Below are 19,685 nucleotides of genomic sequence, written 5' to 3'. Positions count from 1 at the left end.
AGACTGGTGTTACCTGCTCTCTTTCTAAGCAGTTAATGCAAACACTGAGCACCAAATAGATGTGGGATAACCCTCTGCAGAGGACAGCTAACTGTTGTTTTAGATCAACAGTGAGGCCTTCACTTCCCAAGCAGTCTTTAATCTGTCACAATTTAATCTAGAGTGTATTGCTTCAGTTTTCTTGGAGGAACATTGTGGGAGAGAGTATCAATATATTAGTAAAGTCCTAATATCTATATCCTATAAATTAAGCATATCTGTTTTCAGCTATATTTAGTAGAATATGTCTTTGGCATTGAAACCCACGTCTCGTGTTATCTTCTTGCTGCAAACACAAAGCTTGTTATTTTTCTAGTATGTTTCCAGAAATTAAATATGATCCAGTTACTCTATCCCTCTTGTTCACTAAAGATCAAGGCAAACTGTTCTCTGTTCCTGAAACATCTTCTGAAACATTGTCTGTCACCTTTGATGCCTCAGATAACCACTGAACCTAGTCTTCAAAAAGGAGGGGGAAACCCTTTGCCCTCTAGAGTTCAATTTTTAAAGCATTTTTCAGACTTTCAGTATGTCTTGCAGTAAGTTTTTCAGGGAACTCATCCCTAGCAAGGTTCTGAACCTTCCTTACCAGGCTGTGGCCAGTGATAACCAGACCATACACCCCATTTGCTTGCTCATCAGGTATAATTATTTGCTTTTTCGAAGATTTTTCAAACTGAATGTTGATTTCATCACTGTCCAGAAAGGAGTCTGGCTTCATCTTTTTTCTTGCATTCCTTAAAAAAAAAAAGAAACCAGGATAATAATGAAAATCCAAAAACTTTGCAAATATATATCTATGTTTTGTAAGAGCAACTTTATGAAAACAAAAATCAATGCTTCCCTTTGATAGTTCAGGCCAATTTTTACTGTATCCCTACAACAATATGCATTGTTTAGCTGCTGCTGTCTGCACAGATCATCCCTATCTCTGAAACTCTAACAAAGAGTTGCTAAACTTCTGCTGATTTTAAGTCAAAAAAAACCATCTGAGTGCCATGAAGGATGGTATCCCAAAAGACATTCAATTTTCTGTGCATGTTGTCCGGCAGCCATCTACTCCAAGACAAAAAGACTGTGAACCTTTCCCATTTTCCACCTTTACCTAAGAACCTGTGTCTACAGAGGAGGTGAGGAAGGAAGGTAAGTTCTCAGATACTGCCAAAAAAGTATCCAGACAAAAGGCATACCCACAGAAAGGGCAGAAATGTGAATAAATGGCAAGAGCAGTACAGCAACAGCATAGCTCAAATCTGGAGCCAAAGCCTTTGTAGCTCAGGATCACTTGTTGGTCAATTTCAGCTGATACTCCCTATCTGACCGTGCTTTTAAAGGTATAAACCTTTATTTAATTTGAGCTCTTGGATCAAGAAGCTTCAACATTTACACTCAGAGGAGATTTCTACATTGTGTTTAGCTTCTGGATCTTCCAGGAAGGCAGCTCTCCCTTATCTAAAGGAGAGCTGAATGAACTGCAACGAGGAAAGCTGACAGGGAAAAAGAAGGTGGAATGATACAAAACACAAATAGTGCTAGTGCACAGCACTGAAACTGTTTTTCAGCCATTTACCTCAGCTCATTCAGTACGTCATCAGATGTGCTGCCTTCAATAATGAAAACTTCTTCCATGTCATCATTCAGCAAGTTGCAGGAGTAACCAATATTCATTGCTGTCTCTGGGAAAGATAAACCAGGAAGATAATCCATCTCAGCAGCCCCAGATTCACCCACTTCTGTGGCCTTTTTGTTCACATGACAAAAGCTCTCTTTCTGACTCAAAAGAGACTGGAGCCTTTCAGAGTCAACAGTAAAAGAGCCAGGAGAGTCACTTTGATGGATGTAGCAGCAAATTTGACTTCATAAGACCGCAGGAAAAAAATAACTCTACCAAAATGAAAAAGCTTAAAATACCCTTTGATCAACATATTTGGTGTAACAAAAAAACATTTTGTGCTGATTCAAAATTTTTTTTTCTAGATTTTTAACTTGCCCTCTCCCTGCTTCCAGAAAAGCCCCAAACCACAGCTCTGGAAAAGAACAAGACATTTTGCCCATAAAATTCTGGAAAAGATATTTTGGTATTTTATAGCAAAACTATTGCATTTGGAACATGACAAAATTAAGTTTAATTTTTCTCAAAAATTCTCTGCTCATGTCTTGGATGAAATTATTTGCAAATACTTTTGACCTCCCTGAAACACCACTGTTTCAGTGAAAATGCTATGTCTCCAAAAGAATTCTGGAGTCTATTTGCTGTTCTTTCCATCTCCAAAAGCCCATGTTTTCTCCATTTCTATTTGGGATGATAAGAGCCAGAAACAAGCTGAAATGCACCCAACATCCACTTTAACATTAAAGTTTCTGGAAAGCAGGACAAGGTTTTTTTCCAGCTTCTTCATCACCTGAATGATCAACTGGATGAAGGTGACACCTTTTCACAGCTTATGTCAGGGACTATGGGATGCTTACTGTCACCTCTCCGAAGGCAAAGGATGCTGCCTTCACCCTGCTTCCACTCTCATGACAGAAATTAAGGACAGGCACGGGCTAGTCATCTGGTCTAATTCCAGTTAACTGAAATTTTGCCTGGCTGGCAATGAAGCAAAGCCGTGTAGGTTTGTCTTCTGTGCAGTTTTCAAAGAATGAGAACACAGGTCCTAGCAGAACCACCCCACCAGTGGAGGAGAAGAGAAGCAACCAAAGCTGTAGTGCCTTTACCTTGCTTATCTCCAGTGAGAACCCATATCTTGATGTTGGCTTTGGCAAGAGTCTCAATTGTCTGTGGGACCCCATCTTGTAGCTTGTCCTCTATGGCTGTGGCACCTAGCAGCTTAACAGAAATGGCAGGGAGTTAGTGCCTGGTTAAGTCCTCCCACTGCTACCAAAGGAGAAAGCATTAAACCTACTTATTTAAGCAGACACAAATGAAATCCCCAGGAATAAGGTTGTACTGATTGTCATTCTTCCTCCGCAAATTTACTGTACAGAGTACAGCCCTGATCCTGCAGATGTTTTAGGCTATAATCTCCCCAGGCTCTGATGGATTATGCAGATCCATGAAATTATTTGCAAGAATGTTTGCAGAGCTACAGGCCTGTGTTGCTCCATGTGTTCCCTTCACAGCAGATAGAACTTTAATAGAGGGACAAAGACACTCTGGATCCAAGAGTGTCCCCAAACCTCCTCTGGTGTGGAACTTGATCCCAGCTGTGCTGTACTGCAGATGTCACATGGCTGCTAAACATCTTCTCCAGCCCTTAACAGACCTGTGTCCACCCCTGGTCCACACTGTCACACAGCTACACCACAGACTGCTCAGGACACAAACCTTCATTATTTTTAAGTTACTGCTTTTTCTGCTGTTTGAAGGTATTTGGTGGCTTTTACCTGTCATCAAAGACACATGGAGCTTTCACTGCTACCTCGGGTTTCACTGCTACTACGAACCTCCTGCTGCTTGGAGACTCAGTTCAGAGGTTGGCTTTAAGCCTGGGATCCCTTTTGGCACCCTGAGATGTCCACCATACATCAGCTATGAGTATTATCAATGTAGGTAACAGCTCTGAGGGAACTGCTCTACAGGGTGCTCAAAACTGTACAATCCCTGCTGGACAGTAGTTCCTGATCCAGCTAGAGAGACCATGCAACTTCCAAAGGACAGCCTTTCCCTAGCTCACACTTGCTTCTTCCCTGAGCACTGCTGGCATTCTGGGCATACAGCTAATGGAAGGAGCAAAGGTGTCTGCCAGGATTTCTGGGGTTTCAAGAAAGCACTGCCATGAGTGCAAAAGCTGGATTGCTTCTCTTCAGATCACACACATGCTTTTCATTCATTATTCATGGCTCTAAAACACAGGCAAATCCTCCAGGGCATTTAAAAACTGTAACAACACTTGGGGAGAGAAGAATGACCCAAAGATCACAGTTTAGCTCAATTTCAAGTTGACATAAACATGCTCATGGATATCATCTATGCATCCTGCCCAGGGCTGGAAGAACAAAGGAGACACTCTCATGGGCACTGGAAATTATTCACTGCCTGCCATTTCAAAGGCTGGAAAATAAATAGATCAGCCATTTGGACATACAAAGGATAGCTATGAAATATTTGTGTCCACGTCATCTCCTGCAGGCTCTGGTATGTCACTTCATCACGAGAAAGCTACTCTGACACCCACGTGAGTTAAAATAAAACCATTCCCCTGAACTGGTGGCTGACACCACAGTTGTGGGCTCCTGATGGAGGTGCCAGTGAACACCCAGGGCTGCTGTGTTCTGACCTGCTCCTGTCACACAGCCCACTATTGCAGAGCTGTTTGCAGAGCAGTGTTTACCAAAGTCATTCTGAGCTGTTTATTGACAAACCACCACCCTCACTGCCTCCCCCAGAGCCTGGCCCAGATTTCCTGAATTACCAACCATTAGGTCTTTTTCAATCTCTTCATACAACTCTGACAGTTTGTCTTCCCGTCCCTCCAAGGCAGTGCTTGCTTCATGGTGACGCCTGATCCAGTCCTGGAAGTAGTCTTCCTCCAAGCTCTTATAGGCCACCACGAGTGTCCTCAGGCCTTCCCCAGCAAACTCCTGCAAGACAGTGGTCAGACAGAGGATCCAAGGTCCAAGAAGAACAGTCTGGCCACCTGGGCTTACAAAGGATCTTCAGAAATCGGACTGGTAAAAGCATCTTTGTAAAGTTTGCAGAGGAAAGGTGAAAAAATGACACCTTAGGCCACAAATGTTGGGGTATTTTTAAATAGCAATTCAAGACCACTTTATCATTACCATCTATTGTCCTTATGGAAACCAACAATCTCAAAAGGGCTTTTATACTTCCTGGCTCTAAATCTTTACACTAACAAGGCATTTGTTTCTCAGGTTTGTATTTCTCAACAAGAGGTTCAAAATAGTGAGACCTAAATAAACACTGAACACAGCCTCCAATTTTGGACGTGGGTTCAACATTTTTAGGGAATGAATTCTGGATGAAATGTACAGCATGAGCACAGCTAGTCATGGCACCTCAGCAAGCCCTTATAACTGTGATTTTGATGGACAGCATGGAGCTCAGTGTTTGGTGGAACAGCAAAGAAGCATTTGTGAAACGGGAGGTTTCTCCCCAGGCTTGAAGTAAAGGTGAATCAGAAACAGGTCACAGGTCTTCTAAAGGTCATGCACTGGATTTGCCATCTTTGTCCATATTACAGAATCATAGAATGATAGAGTATCTTGGGTTGGCAGGGACCTTAAAGATAATCTCATTCCAACCCCACTGCCATAGGCAGGAACACCTTCCATGAGACCAGATTGCTCAGAGCTCCATCCAACTCGACCTTGAACGCTTTTTCCAGGGATGGAGCATCCACAGCGTCTCTGGACAACCTGTTCCAGTGTCTCAACACCCTCACAGTAAAGAAATTCTTCCTAATAATTAATCTAAATCTTTCAGCTTAAAGCCATTAACCCTTGTTTTATCACTACATGCCCTTCTAAAAAGTCCCTCTACAGCACTCTTGTAGCCCCTTCAGGTACTGCAAGGTGTTATAAGGTCTCCCAAGAGCCTTCTCTTCTCCAGGCTGAACAAACCCAAATCTTCCAGCTATAGGAGAGGTGCTCCAGACCTTTGATCATCTTCATAGCCATAGACTCACTCCAACAGGTCCATGTCCTTCCTATGCTGAGGATCCCAGAGCTGGACAGTGTTCCAGGAGAGGTCTCACAAGAGCAGAGCAGAAGGACAGAATCACCTCCCTCTATCTGCTGACTGTCCTGGAGCAGCTCACATGGCACGAGGTTCTCATGCCTAGGCAACTAATTTGAGACCTAAAGCCACAGAAACTAATTTGTTTCTCTATTCCATAACTTAAAATTGGTGCTTAAGTGCTGTTTCTAAAATCTGGGGGTTTTTCTTCCTGAAGACAAAGTATGCTGGGGAAAAGGAAAACATCAAATGCAGAGATGTTGTTGAGAAGGAAGCTCTTACATTCAGGTGTTCTGTGGTCTCCTCTTTGAGAGAGTTGCAGGATGGATGAAGCAGCTCATAGAGAATGGTGTCAGCCCCCTTGCAGTACAAAGTCAGGTCACCTTCTGGACTCCGCACTGTGAGGAAGAGAAGAAGAAGTGCTACAAATCCCAGACTGAGCCTTTTGCAGTACAAAGCCCTTCCATCAAAACCAAGAACAGTTCCTACAGGTGTCTGAATTTCCCCAAGTTTTGGCAAACTCCCAGGAATCAAGACAAGCTCTGCTTAGAAAAGAGATTGCAGGTCTGAGCAGACACTATGCGGTCCCTACAGGCAGAACTTCACTAAAAAGTGAAGAACAACTTGTTTTTAGGGAAGTGGTTCTATTTTCCTACCAGTAAACTGTAACTACAATTACAAAATTCCTGAACTATTAGAGAAAGTTGGAGTGTTAATAAAGGCTGCAAAAACTTTCTTGAATAATTTCTCCATTTTTTGTTTGGGAGAAATTGGAATTTTTTTTAATTGGAAAAAACCTGTTTTCTCAGTTTGTTCTTGCTTTCTCCTGTCCTACTTCCTCAAATTTCACTGAGGAAATAGTGAGGAAATGAGGAAATTTCACTGAAAATTTAAAAGCTGATTAGAAGAAAGGCCTTTCTTGCATTGTAATGAGGGGAGCAAGATATATGAAAAGCTAAGTGTCTTTAGGAGGCTGGCTTGCATCACTCTGGTCCAGATGTTGAGATTTATCCCACTTGCCTCCTTTAAGTATTTTTCTGGCACTGTTGCTGTGTAATTATGAAGTCAAGGCAGCCTATCTCAAGCCTGCAGAAATAAATGTTATGCAGAGCACATTTCAAAGGAGGTCTCCTAGAAAAATTCTGCATCATAGCAAAATGAGGGACAGCTCCAGAACCTAAAAAGTCAGGAAGGAAAAGAAGGAGCAAAGGGAACATACCAATCACAGACATTCGCTTGCGAACATTGTTGAAATCAAGAATAGCCAGAAGTTTGTAGACTTTTGTTTCTCCCATTTCCACAACAGTGATGGTCTCTGGTGTGCGAGCCCGGAACACAAATCCAAAGTTTCTGGCAGCAGTGACTAGGGCTCCCTCATCAGGAGACTGTGCTTGATATACCAAGTTACCTGACATGCAAGAAAAAAAATGTAATGTGGCTTTTGACTTATTTCTGAGCTAAAAAAAAAAAATACAGCATCTAAGATATAATACAGCAGCTATCCCATTCCTTTTCACTCTATCCATAGAGGTGCAGCACTAAAAAGCACCTTATGTCTACACATCTCCATCATGTCCCACCAACCCATCCTCCAGGACAGTGCAAGAGGCCCCCTGGATTCTTTTGGGGATTTTAATCACTTCTTTGGCATCTAACATCTCACTGACAGGACAAGTTCCTTGGGTTTAGCCCCTTCTAGTCAGATCTGCATGTATTTTTCTGAGCAGTATTTTCACTTCATACCTGTCAATTAATTCTAGACTTTAAAGCATGGCTTTCATCCTGTCATCCTGACCTAGTAGCTGTGGGAATACTGGGTGAGAGGAGCTAATGAATCTCCAGTGGATAGGTACTCAATGTTCTTTGCTTTTTGGGGCTAGGAGCAGAGTAGAGAGAGAGCAGGGCAAGCCTCTGCCACCTCAGGGAAGCTGTGGCACCTGCAATTTCCGCACTCCAGAGATGTGGTGTTTGCAGTAGTGTCAGCTCCACCACAGGAACACACAGGGAGTGGAGGCCCTGGTCCTTTCTCTTCCCGTGTGGCATCTCCAAACACACTGATTTATGTGTAGCCATACACTACAGAAAATCACCAGGGAGCCAAAAGGACCAATAACAGCTTCTGTGGAGAGAAGACATGCTGTGGTGTGAGTGAAGATAACCACTCATTCCTGTGCCCTCAGCAGTCCTCACCTTCCTTCTTCTCCTCTGGCATCACCGTGTGGCAAAGGGAGAGCAGCCGGAAGAACCTGTGAGTCGGGACATCATTCAGCTTCACAGCTTCAACCAGGCTGTGGTCATAGAAGGCAAACTTTGGGTCGGCTAATGGATTGTAGGAGAAGTCAACCTTCTCTGTATTCTGAAAAAAACATGGCTTGGTATTATTTGTTGAGCTCTCACAGGGCTGTACACCAATTCCTGCCCAGCACTGCCCCTGTCTCCTCCTCACATTTACAAAGGACTCCATCCTGCAGGCCTGGCTGCTTGTGGCAGAGATTTGTGGATTTAAGGAAGTGGGAAGTCAGGAAAGGTATTTAATCATAGGACAGGACAGGCACTAGATGTGCCTTTCAGAGCAGCACTTAGGCCAAGAACCAATTAGCTAAAATGCCTCTCTGAGCGGCAGCTAATGCTCCAACAGGAGCCCTGCCAGTGGATACCTACAGCAAAGAAGTGCCTGCCTTCAACACATGCCTGCTTAAAAGCATCGTGCTCATGATGTCAAAAGCTGCCTGTGATAGTGGAATGCAGGAGCCCAGTTTAAAACAGTTCAGAAGTCTGTCTTATTCACCATGTTCTCCCAAAGCCAGAAAAAAATTCTGATATGGAAAAAATAGGACAGACAGGTGAAGTAAAGGTTAAACCCCACAGGCACTACCCATTTTGCCAAAAAACAAGGAGCCCCAAGCAGAGTGGAACACACTGGAGAAATGTCCAGAAGCTTACCACATGATGTGTCATGGAGTAATGGACTGCCAAGCCTGCCTCGGACAATTCTGACTCCCACCCTATCCCTGATGAGCTCAGAGTTTCCAGGATGGGAATCATCCTTTTGACCTCTGCACGCTGACATTTAGCACTCAGTCCAAGAGCACAGACTGACCCCTCCCACACTTGTCTGTGCAGCAAGGTCCAGGCACAGCAACATCGTGGGTTTGCGGGCAGCAGGACTCTGCTCCAGAGAGTGTCACCAGCAGCAGGGTGGGGTGGACAGCTGGCAGGAGTCCAGTGTGTGTCACCAAGCAAGGCTGATGGAGAGAGGGCAGGCTGGAGGCGCAGTGCTCAGCACAAACAGCCTGTTTCAGTGGGCAATTTAAGTTCTAAATGGATTGGAAATGAATCATTGGAATAAGGAGTGGGATTTTCATCATCATCTTGCTGTTTGTTATTTGGATTACTGCATGCAGCTTTCAGACATTTCAGAAATGAAGATGTGTGCATTTGTGCCTGCAGGCAGAGGCTAAAGATAAATGTAAAAATGACACATTTTCACACTTTCTGAAGTCCGGACATCAGAGGAATTTGACAGTGACCTTGCCATTGGTGTGAACTGCACTCACTAATTCCTCACTAAAGCTTTAATTAACTGATAAGGTTAATAAAATTCACAATGTCCAAATCTCCAACAAACACCAACAGTCAAGTGTTCAAGAGAAGTTGTGCATGCGCCAGGATGTCAGGTGAAGCAGAGGGGACAGCGGGCTGTTCCCAATCTGCAGGTTAAACCCAGGATTACTGCAAAGGAACTTAACTCTGGGAATTCTCTGACATCCAGAGGAACACACATCTCTGTTTGAGCATCAAGAGCATCAACTCTTGAAGGGTCAAAAGCATAATCTGTGCAGGGCTCTGTCCACTGATACTTATCCAGGTCCACTGAAAGCACAGATCCTAATAGCACTTGAGCACTTACCTCATTTATTTCTATCCTTTGCCCAGACATATCATACACATCACCTGCAAACAAGAAAGATTAAATTATAGCCACAAACTGTGGGTAAGTGCAGTCTCTGAGGCACAAAATTGAGTAAAGTGTTTCTAAGTTAGAACCTATTTTAAAAGTTTCAGTACATTGACATGGGCACTGATGACTGATGACACGTAACAATTAGTTTCTATGTCAACATGATAAAATCTGGAGACTGATAGATGCTTGAAACACTAGGCAGTTGCCATAAAAGTGACTGGCTTTTGAGTAAAGAAGACTTGTCTTGAGCTGAACACAGAGAGAACAGGGTTTCTAGTGCTAGACAGGAAATTAAAGTGCTTCCAGGGAATGATTTCTCTTGTGTCTTCTCCTTCAAAATCCAGCTCCTGGATCCTACTATTTGCAGCAGTCCCTGGACACCCATACAAAAGGAGTTTTCAAAGCTCATTTTTCCCACATCTAGGTAGCAAGGCTGCTCTGTTGATTCTCCCTGAATGGATGATCTGGTCATAGGAATTGAAGACAAGTCATCTCCAAGAAACATTATTAGAACTTCTGCCTGGAGAAAAGTTTCACTGAGAAGGTCTGGACTGCCCCAAGGCCAGCCAGTCCCAACACTTCATTGAAACAAGATCAAAATTCAATGAATTACAGGGATGATTGACTCATGTTTGTACCAGCAACCTCAGCTGTGACCAAAGTCAATTGTAGTGCTGGTGTGCCTTCATAAAGGCCCCAGGAGTGTAAAAGACACACAATAAACACCTCTCCTGAGAATCCATGCATCAGCTGATTCCCTGGGAACCATAGCCAAGAGGCTTTTGTGCACCTCCTTCCCTTAAGCCTCCAGAGGAGAGCAGAACTAAATCATCCTTTCTGGCATTGCTTTCCAGAATGCCCCTGAGTAGCAGAGAAGTACTGTGCTAGGAGGAAGCTAAACATTTAGAAAACTACAGGCAATAGATTGTTTGCCTTCTTTGCATGTATTTCCCATTCATTTCTTGAACCCTTACCCTGAATGTATGTTGGTGGTGACATGCACTTCAGAAAAGTCACCTAAGGGCACTTGATAGAAGAGATTTCAAACTCCTCATTAGCAGTTTTAATGTTAGATATCATAGTAACACTGTTTGAGATAAGGTGGTCTCCACATATGCACAGATTCATAGGAAGAAATATCTTCTCTTATTAGGTCAGCTGATAGCACCGAGAAAAGATGCAAACTTTCTGGTACATTAGTGCATCAGCAGGTCTGACACAGGCAAAGCAAGCATCCATATACAAATAAGCAGTGGCTAATTTCTCTGGAGCATCTAGTGATGTTAATCAATTAGGCAGTTAACGAACTGCTAGCACCTCTTGAGCAGTATGAAGAAAACTGCCTGGGGCCATAGCATGAACAAGCCTTTTAAATCAATAACTTCTAGGATCTAACAGAGCTAACAACTCATGTTTCCCATTTTTTCCAACTCGCTACAAACTTTTCTTTCTTCTGGTAGCTGAAGAATGTCAGGTGTAAAGACAAAGACTAGGTCATTGACTACTCCAACTACCTGAAAAGGATGAGGAAAATCACTGCTCATGACATGAGAAATTGCTGAGAGACACAGGGTGAGAAACTGACAAAATCTGCGGATGAGCCTCATGAGGGACGGCTGATTTCATAAGTGATAAGGAGGGAGTGAGTTATGTGAATTATATATTATATATATATATATATATATATATATATATATACACACACACATATATATGTATATATATATATACACATATGTACACACACACACAGACACACATATATACATATATAACTTGTGTATATATATATATATATATATATATACACATGTTATATTTTGCAAGGTTAGCAATACCTGGCTAGCCATGCCAATAATACCATAAAAAGCTGTGATTACCTAACTAGGGATATCAGGAAAAAAAAAAAAAAAACCAACAAATTTGAGTACAGATGATGTAAATCTGGGACAAATGAGGTGAAGCGAATAGTGTTGGGGCAGTAGTGGGGCAGAAAAAGGAGATAAAAGAGTGAGAAAAAAGAGGAAACAATTATTAATACATGGCAAATGATGCAATCAGGCTGTCCAGATATCCCTGATGGGTAGCCTTACACTTGATCACTGCAGCTCCTTACATGGAATCTGCTCTGGATATCAGATGTATTCTCTGTGGATGTAGAGGCACACAGCGAGGAAAACCCAGAGAGTAAGACAAACATACCATAGGATTTGCCATTGATGGAGCACTTGTTGAAACACATGATGTTCTGGGTGAGAGTTCCTGTTTTGTCTGAGAAGATGTACTTGATCTGCCCCAGCTCTTCGTTGAGTGTGGTGGTTCGGGCCTGAGCTGGCGTGTCATTCAGAGGGTAATACATCTTACGGTCCCAGTCGATGTAGAAACTGTTACCCAAGCGTATAATCTCCACACTGATGAAACAGAAACAAAAGGTGATGGAATATTCCTTAGCTTAAGGGACAAGCTCTTCATCTTCAGCACCACCATTATCAATTGCAGTTAGAAGACAACTTTGAAGGTAATGACAGGTTGAACTCATCAGTCCATAGGTGGCCTGTGGTAAGGGATGCTGCAGCAAGTCCCACTGAAATGATCTGCTAAGTTTACAGTAAACTCATTATAAAGCAGTACTTTATAGAAGTACTTGGAACATTTCAGCAGTTTTCAGACTGAGAAGCAAGGCAGGATCAGTGGGTTTCAGTTAGTGCCATTTCAGGAGGTGGTTTCCAGCAGAGCTGTGGGCTGAGTTGAGCCCAGTGGCACGGGATGAGCACAGCCATGTCTCCAACCACAGAGAGCTCCACACCAAGAGAGCCACTGTGCCACTCAGTACAACAAAAGAGTGGCATCAGCTTGCAGATGACATGAGTTTTTACCTTGCTGGGTGACATACTGGATAGGAACGGAATTCATTCCTCATGTTTACCAGCACAAAAGAGAGTCTCAGTAGCAAAGCTGACTGAAGGTAGCTACAATGATAAACTGAACAGGGCTTTGCAGTCTCTACCCCAGCCCCAAGTTCTGAGAGCATCACAGACTCACTGCCTACCTGTCACTCTTATTTGTCAATCACCAATAACCAACACAGCTCTGCATTGTCTGGGAGGAAAGATCACTCTCAGCTGCTCACATAGCACCAAGCACTTGAACCTGGTTGTACCTACTCACCTGGCAATCCTCACACAGTCCTGAGGCCACCTCGAAGAACAGGCCATTCATTCACTGTTAGCAAGATGCTAATGGTGGCAGGCTTCCAGCCCTGCTCCTGTAGCATCCTACACATCTACACCTCCCCTTTAGCTGCAAAATCATCCTCTCCTCTTCCAGGGCTCACTGCTGTCCCCACTTCAACCCTGACAAAACCTTCTGAAGGCAGCAGAAACAGGAAAAGCATCACTGTGGTTGTGTAGGAGCATCCATGATGGGGCTGTGTTAGGTTTTAGGGAAAATGCTGCTCCCAGTTAAGGCAAAAGCTAAATCTCTCCTAAGATCAAAAGTGACAGGAGCTTCTGGCACGTACCTGACGTAGAGTGAAATAGGTACCACTGTGTTTAGAATGATCACGTATGACCAGAACATGAGGAAGCCAGAGTAGGAGGCAGAGTTGACACCCTCTGCCCAGGGCAGATAGACCTGGAAGTAGTAGCCCTTATCATGCTCCCAGATACCATTGCCAATGGCTAGGATGAGACACATCAGTGCTAAAAATGCAAAGATCTGGAAAAAAAAAAATCGAAAAACAAACCAAACAAATCAAAACCAAACAAAATGTATTGCGTTTTAGAAACAAGGAATTTATTATGCACCAGTTAATCAGAAGACCCTAATGGGATAGGGTTGGATAGCCTAAATAATGGGAAAATGTGCCTAGGGATGAAGAGGCAAAACCAGCAAAATTATGACACTTTTACCTCAAGGACAAAGCTACACAGTGCAGAGTCTGGCAACTTGGAATTAGAAGTCCTCAAACAGCTGGGGATTTAAATCCCAAGCAGACATCTCAACTAGGGTGGTTACAGCAGCCTGCTCTACAGCAAATCTCATTAGAGGAGAGCTGAGCTGAGGGTCCTCAAACATCTGGCTGCACACTTGGGAATACAAATTGCCTGAAGGACTTTACCTGGCCATTTGCCAGATGTCTCACAGTCTTCCTCACAATATCTGAAACACTACTAAGTATAATCCAGCAGCATACAGTCTGGAATTTAGCACTGGATATTATTCTGATGGTTAGAGGAGAGTTAATTGCTTTCTCAAAGCTAATGGTTGCCTCAGCATTTGCCCTCACAATTTGATTACATTTCCTTTGAGCAAATAAAAAGCAACACCAACCAGTGATGCATATCCCTGGGCTTTAGAGAAGCCTGTTTCCCGAAGCCTAAAGTAACCAGGGCAACAGCAATTGGGAAGTGAATTTCAAATTAGGAAACCTTACTGAAAATTGGGGCTTGCTCAGGAACGCTATTTAACAGACATGAAAACATTACAAAGAAAAAGCATTTTTTGATCAAAAAGGACAAGACTGTAGCAATACATTTATTTGGAAAAGAAGACAGAACGGGAAGAAATAAATTTAACAGAAATTAATACAAAGTGCAAAGAATTACAGAACTGTGAATATTCAACAGTAATAAAGAATCAAGAAAAGAAAAAATTTAAGTCATAAACAGGTGTGTGAAAAGCAAATGTGTTAACAGACAGCCTTCCAAGACAAAGGAGAAAGGAAGGATTTCTGCCCTGTGGTAGATGAAAAAGGAAGATTATGTCCACTGACACAAAGCACTGTGTGGCTCTACCTGCTAATAAGCATTTTCAATGCAGCAAGTCCATTTAATTCAAAGATGGAAGCTTAGAGGATAGTTTTTAACCTTTAAAAAAGTTAGGTTTTAACAATGCCTTAAAAGCTGGGAAGACCCACCATCTTGGAATCCTGGTAATATAATTACAATATTTGTAAGGTAGAAATGGTGATGGTAGGGGATATAAACTGCAGTTAACTTGTCATCCTTCCTGAACAAATGATGAGAAAATAATTCTTTTGGCACGGTCTTTTCCAAACATTTGACATAAAACAACCAATATAATAATAAAAAAGTGAAGATATGGAGTCAACAGGCTGCACAAAAGAGCAATTAAAAATCTTCTTTTGCAAGGATAATCATTAGGGAGGAAATATCAGTAAGTTGGACCATTATGTAAAGGCCACACAGCAACAATCATATTAAAACAGTAATCAACCTTTTTAAAAAACAGTAATTGAGGGACAAACATAGAAACGTTGATGGTAAAGCTAATATTTGTACTGCTGAGGTAATCTGTGGGAGGAAGAAAGATACTTCTGTGGAGCAATATGAATCACTTGGTGAAAAGTTCATGCCTGATCAACTCAAGTTTTAATATCAAAAAGCCACAAAAGGGAACTGCAGTGAGAAAAGGTGGCAGACTGAGTTTCAGGGGACACATTTATTTCACACATGAGCAGTAGCTTTTCTATTTAATTGTCCGAAGCCAAATAAGTTGCTCAGCTTGTGAAATGGAGACAATATTGCTTGCTGGTAAGGAATGTGGTGCAGTGTTTTTAAACCTCTGTGAACCAGAAATTAAAACATACTTCAATCTGTGCTATTGTAATTATAAGGACTTAAGAGTATTTGAGAGGCATGACCCACCTCACTGCCCCAGAGGTTAAAAATTATCCATTTGCAGAATATCACAGTCCCTGTAGGAATTTCAATGTGTGATTCAGCAATAGAAATATATGTGGGGCAGGACAGGAGCTGAACTTTCCCAAGGTGTCCCTGCCCATGGCTGGGATGCTGGAACAAGATGTTTTTTAAGGTCCCTTCCAACTCAAACCACTCTGATTCTATACCACAGCAGCTCTTGTCTATAGCTGCATTTGATTTATGCACATTTTGTTTTCTATGTACTGGGCATGTCAATGCTCTCACTACCCCACTCCTGTGCAACACTTGTGCTTGCACAAGGCTCACTAACATTCTGTTTGATCTGAAACAAAGGGAAAGGACCAAGCCATTAAAAGCAGCCCTTGAGATTAATTTCTCTGCACAGAAACAACTCTGTGCAGGGTGCTGCAATTGTAACCACAGCCCTGAAGAGAATTACATGAAAAATCATTGCTTGTGCAAGCTCATGGAGCTTTCCAGCATGAGCATCATCCCTCCCTGGTTCCTGCCCATGCACTGACTGCTGAAGATTCTCTTGGTAAGGGTTTTGTAAAGAGGAAGTGACTTTTGACTTCAAGACAAACATTGACTGTTGGACTGTGAATTAAAACAGTTTCAGTTTCTTGATTGGTACTTTGAGTTCTGGTCTGGGGTTTGAAGCAGTCAGCTTTATAAGAGATGAATGTGAGAGTTCTCTTTCTCTGAAAATTTGCTCCCCTTAGCCTGCTCAAAAGCAGCTTTTGGAGAAAAAAGCATTTCTGGAGCTGGCAAGTGCATCCCCAGTGGAGGAACATTAACTTCTCTCTCAGATCAATGAGAAACACCTCCAAATGTGACAAAACAGCTATGACTGCCATCTGGGAAGGTTTGCTTCTGATTAACCCTTGTTGGGGCAGACCAGGGCAACATTTAACAGGCACTCCCTTGGCGAACCTGCTTAAACACTGCTTTGTGCCTGGAAGTTTTATGGGCAAACAAACACAAAATAACTTTGCCAGTATTAACATGGAATAAGCTTCACTACATTTAAATTACCTATTTATAGTCAGTCATGGCTGCTTTGTATTCTCCAAATCAAGAGCACAATATACTGCCTGTTTTTATGACCACACTCTGTAACCTTCGACCACCCAGTGAGCTGGAAAAACCCAGTGCCACATCCCTTAGATGTGCAAAGAGTCTGGTGTTTAATGTATGACAGAGCTTTACTTAGACACCAAAATTTTAGGTTCCTTAAAAATGTGTAAAGGAGACAAACACACCCTTGGCTCCTCCAGCGCCCAAGAACTCAGGCAGAGGCTGATGCAATCGGCTGCAACTTGCGCAGTTTTTTTTTAAAACAGAGCCAGGAGGTAAATTCATCTCATTTGTTTTTATAAAGAGAGGCCAAACAGATTGAAAGTCCTGGGTGGGACCCTTGGCTTGTGAAAGGAGATTTTAGCAAATCTTAATTGAACATTAAATTCTAGATTCCCAGTTCAGTTTTCCTCTGCTCTGTTTCTGTGCCCTGTGGATCCCTCCACAGTCCATTCTCCTCTCCAGCCAGAACATAGCAGAACACCTATTAAAATGTGAAATTCTTCAAATGCTTGAAAAATTTTGAATGTAAGAGGCCCAAACTTTGTTTGGTTTTCCTCTCCACTTAAGGGGAGAAAGGGAAGAAAAATACTGAGGGAGACAAGCTGATGATAAGTAAGCTTGATAAACCAAGATTTTTCTTGGTGTGGAGAGATTGGTGCAAGAGTATTAAAATTAAGGGCATGTCCTTACTGCAAACAGAGCAAGGCCTCAAGAAGAATTGAAGTTAACCCTGGAGTGGCTCTCTGTGCTGTGGCATTTCTGGGCATCCCTAGGCTAACTTAAAGGACTTTTGGGATCCAAAGGAAAAAAAAAACAGGAATACAGAGGCTGAGATGAAATGTGGACGTTGGCGGGTGGTGCCACCCTGGAGATGTTTGTGCTCTAAGTGCCTGTCCTGAGGAGGCATGAAGCCAGAGAGGGCAGGGAGAGCTCAGGACAGCCTTGCTGTAATGCACAGACTTCTGTTGGATGCCTCCCCCAGGGCTTGTTCCAGTGCCTGGGAATGGATCCTGTCCCAGCTGGCTGCTAGGGTGATCTGGAGAGCAAGAGTAATAGGGAAGAAGCAGAAACAGTGAGCACTGACCACCAGACCCTCCCAGTGTCATAAACTGAAGGTGGTGCAGCATGCATGGGAAAGCATGACAAATTTGCACTCAAGGGGAAATAAAATCTGAAGTGAATGCCCTTTTCTTCAAGCAACATTGATTAAAGTAGTGTCAGAGTGTGTGTCTTCCTTCCCTGAGTGGCTTTGAACTCAAGCAGTAAAGTCTTGAGAAAGTCTGTGAAAAAATCACTGTTTCTGCCTGGAAGTATTTGCCATTTGTTAAAACCACTGATGAGCTTAACCCTCAAATTCAATCTGTTTTTCAATCTGAGAACAGTGCCTGCTATGGAAGATTAGTATTCTCAAATTTCCCAGCTGCTTAAAACACCAGCTTCTGAGCATTAAGAGACCATGTCTAATAATTTACCCTAACGTGTTAAGTCAGGGGCTGGCATCATGTAAATTAGCAAACTCAATTACCAAGTCCTGTGCAGATATCACCAGGGATGCCAAGAAATCGGGAGGAAGAGAGAGAACTGCTAATATTTATTTAAATAGAAAATGATAAAATTAGCAGAAGGAAAAAAGGGCTTTGTAGGCTTCAAAATATTTCTCATGCTAAAATGCAGAGGAGAAAAGGGAGAGCAGAGTAAATGACAAGTTCAGAAGGAAAGTCCTTAATTCTGTCAATGTAATGGCCTTGCTTTGCAAGATGGGCTGGCAGAGGCACTGCAGAGCTCAGGCTGCTAATAAATTATGATGTACTTTTTCTTTTTTTCTTTAGTCACTTCTGATATTCCCCCATTTGTGTGGACAGAGAGGTGGAGCATCTGGAAATGATGAACACATCTGAAGAAAGGAAGACACATTAATCAGACTTACCACCAGCACAAGGACATTCATGAGCCGATCGATGCTTGTTCGCTTAAAAGTTGTTTTTCCGCTGTTCTGCATCAGTTTCGTGTCTGGCCCTGGAGATGAAGCACACTTGTTAATTTTAGTAATAAAGCTTAGCTGTTCTAAAGCTGATTCCCTCTGAGGCCCCACTGTGCTTTTCAGCATAAATAACCATCACAGCTCTCATGAAGTCAGGTACACGCAGTTTAGGAGTGCTAGTGGGAAACTTGGGCAGAAACAGTTTAAGTCATTTGGTCTGAGATTATATGGAGAGAGTCACATAAAACCACTAAATCTGGACTTTGACTCAACTCTTTTAACATTCAACCCTTTCTTTCAGATTTAATCACTTTTCCCAGCATATTTGGTATTGCTATGTTATTGGTGACATATTACGCATAATTTCACATGTCTAGAGTATAGAAACAATAGAAGGACTAGGCTCATCAAAAGCACCTATCTAATCAATAATATTATTGATGACCCTGATATTCCAATGTGGATGAAAATCATATAGAAATGATACAGAGTGTTTATTTCAATACACTTGTGAGAATTCTTAACCAAATTTAATTGTTACAGTCTTTCTTAGTCATATTGATCAAAACTCCCCTCATGTACTTTGTTGAGTGGATTTCTGAAACAAGAAAGTTTTTTCTTCTTGTACCTGGTAGAAACATAAATACTTGCTTCCTTTGTGCATGCTGGGTGTGCTGTATCCCCACCCTAGTGCTGCTGGACTTTGCAATCAGCATGTCAGTTTTTTACCTACCAGCATAAATAACAAGCCCAAAGCACCACTCTGTGTTCCTGATAGTACAGCCCCTCAGCAACATCTTCTCATTGTCCAGGGCATATTTCTCTCCCCAAAGAGTAAGAGTTCCTGTGAATTTATCCAGTTTGTTGTTTGGTGCCTCACATCTGATTTCTCCTGTGAAAAGAATGTAAAAGCAAAAATGGAAATCTTGGTTCAGCTGGTGTCATCAATACTGCATTCCCAGCTGCTCCTCAGAGAAACAATATTTCACACTCTAGTTACAGCTGACTCCTAACTCTGTCATTCCCATTCTATATCTTACATTTACTGATGTTCTGGGATGTTGCTTCTTCCCCATATTCATCTCAAATTGAAGGGACCACAGTGAACCTGCATTTATCCAATTCTTTGAACACAGCAATTTTTTATTGGTAGAGCACAAAACAAAGTTTCCACAGCTTCTATATGGGTGAGAAGAAATGTTGAACCAGCAACATACTTTTAATCCATTCACAGCA

At 42.3% G+C, this 19,685-nt stretch overlaps 1 protein-coding gene across 1 annotated transcript in view; it reads right to left on the bottom strand.

Annotated features, from left to right (window-relative positions):
- Positions 1 to 19,685, bottom strand: part of LOC136568967 (phospholipid-transporting ATPase FetA-like) — an 83,006-nt gene that overhangs the window by 12,410 nt on the left and 50,911 nt on the right. The window contains exons 9-20 of the mRNA XM_066569213.1: positions 19,183 to 19,341; positions 18,396 to 18,484; positions 13,222 to 13,418; positions 11,904 to 12,112; positions 9,648 to 9,691; positions 7,928 to 8,093; positions 6,957 to 7,145; positions 6,020 to 6,135; positions 4,459 to 4,623; positions 2,758 to 2,869; positions 1,610 to 1,715; positions 629 to 776 (exon numbers count right to left, since the gene is read on the bottom strand). Coding sequence (XP_066425310.1) covers positions 629 to 776; positions 1,610 to 1,715; positions 2,758 to 2,869; positions 4,459 to 4,623; positions 6,020 to 6,135; positions 6,957 to 7,145; positions 7,928 to 8,093; positions 9,648 to 9,691; positions 11,904 to 12,112; positions 13,222 to 13,418; positions 18,396 to 18,484; positions 19,183 to 19,341 — 1,700 coding nt within the window. The remainder of the gene's footprint in view (positions 1 to 628; positions 777 to 1,609; positions 1,716 to 2,757; positions 2,870 to 4,458; positions 4,624 to 6,019; positions 6,136 to 6,956; positions 7,146 to 7,927; positions 8,094 to 9,647; positions 9,692 to 11,903; positions 12,113 to 13,221; positions 13,419 to 18,395; positions 18,485 to 19,182; positions 19,342 to 19,685) is intronic.

The sequence above is a fragment of the Molothrus aeneus genome, chromosome Z, assembly GCF_037042795.1.
Source record: "Molothrus aeneus isolate 106 chromosome Z, BPBGC_Maene_1.0, whole genome shotgun sequence".
Classification (NCBI taxonomy): domain Eukaryota; kingdom Metazoa; phylum Chordata; class Aves; order Passeriformes; family Icteridae; genus Molothrus; species Molothrus aeneus.
This window is presented reverse-complemented; position numbering and strand designations above follow the sequence as displayed.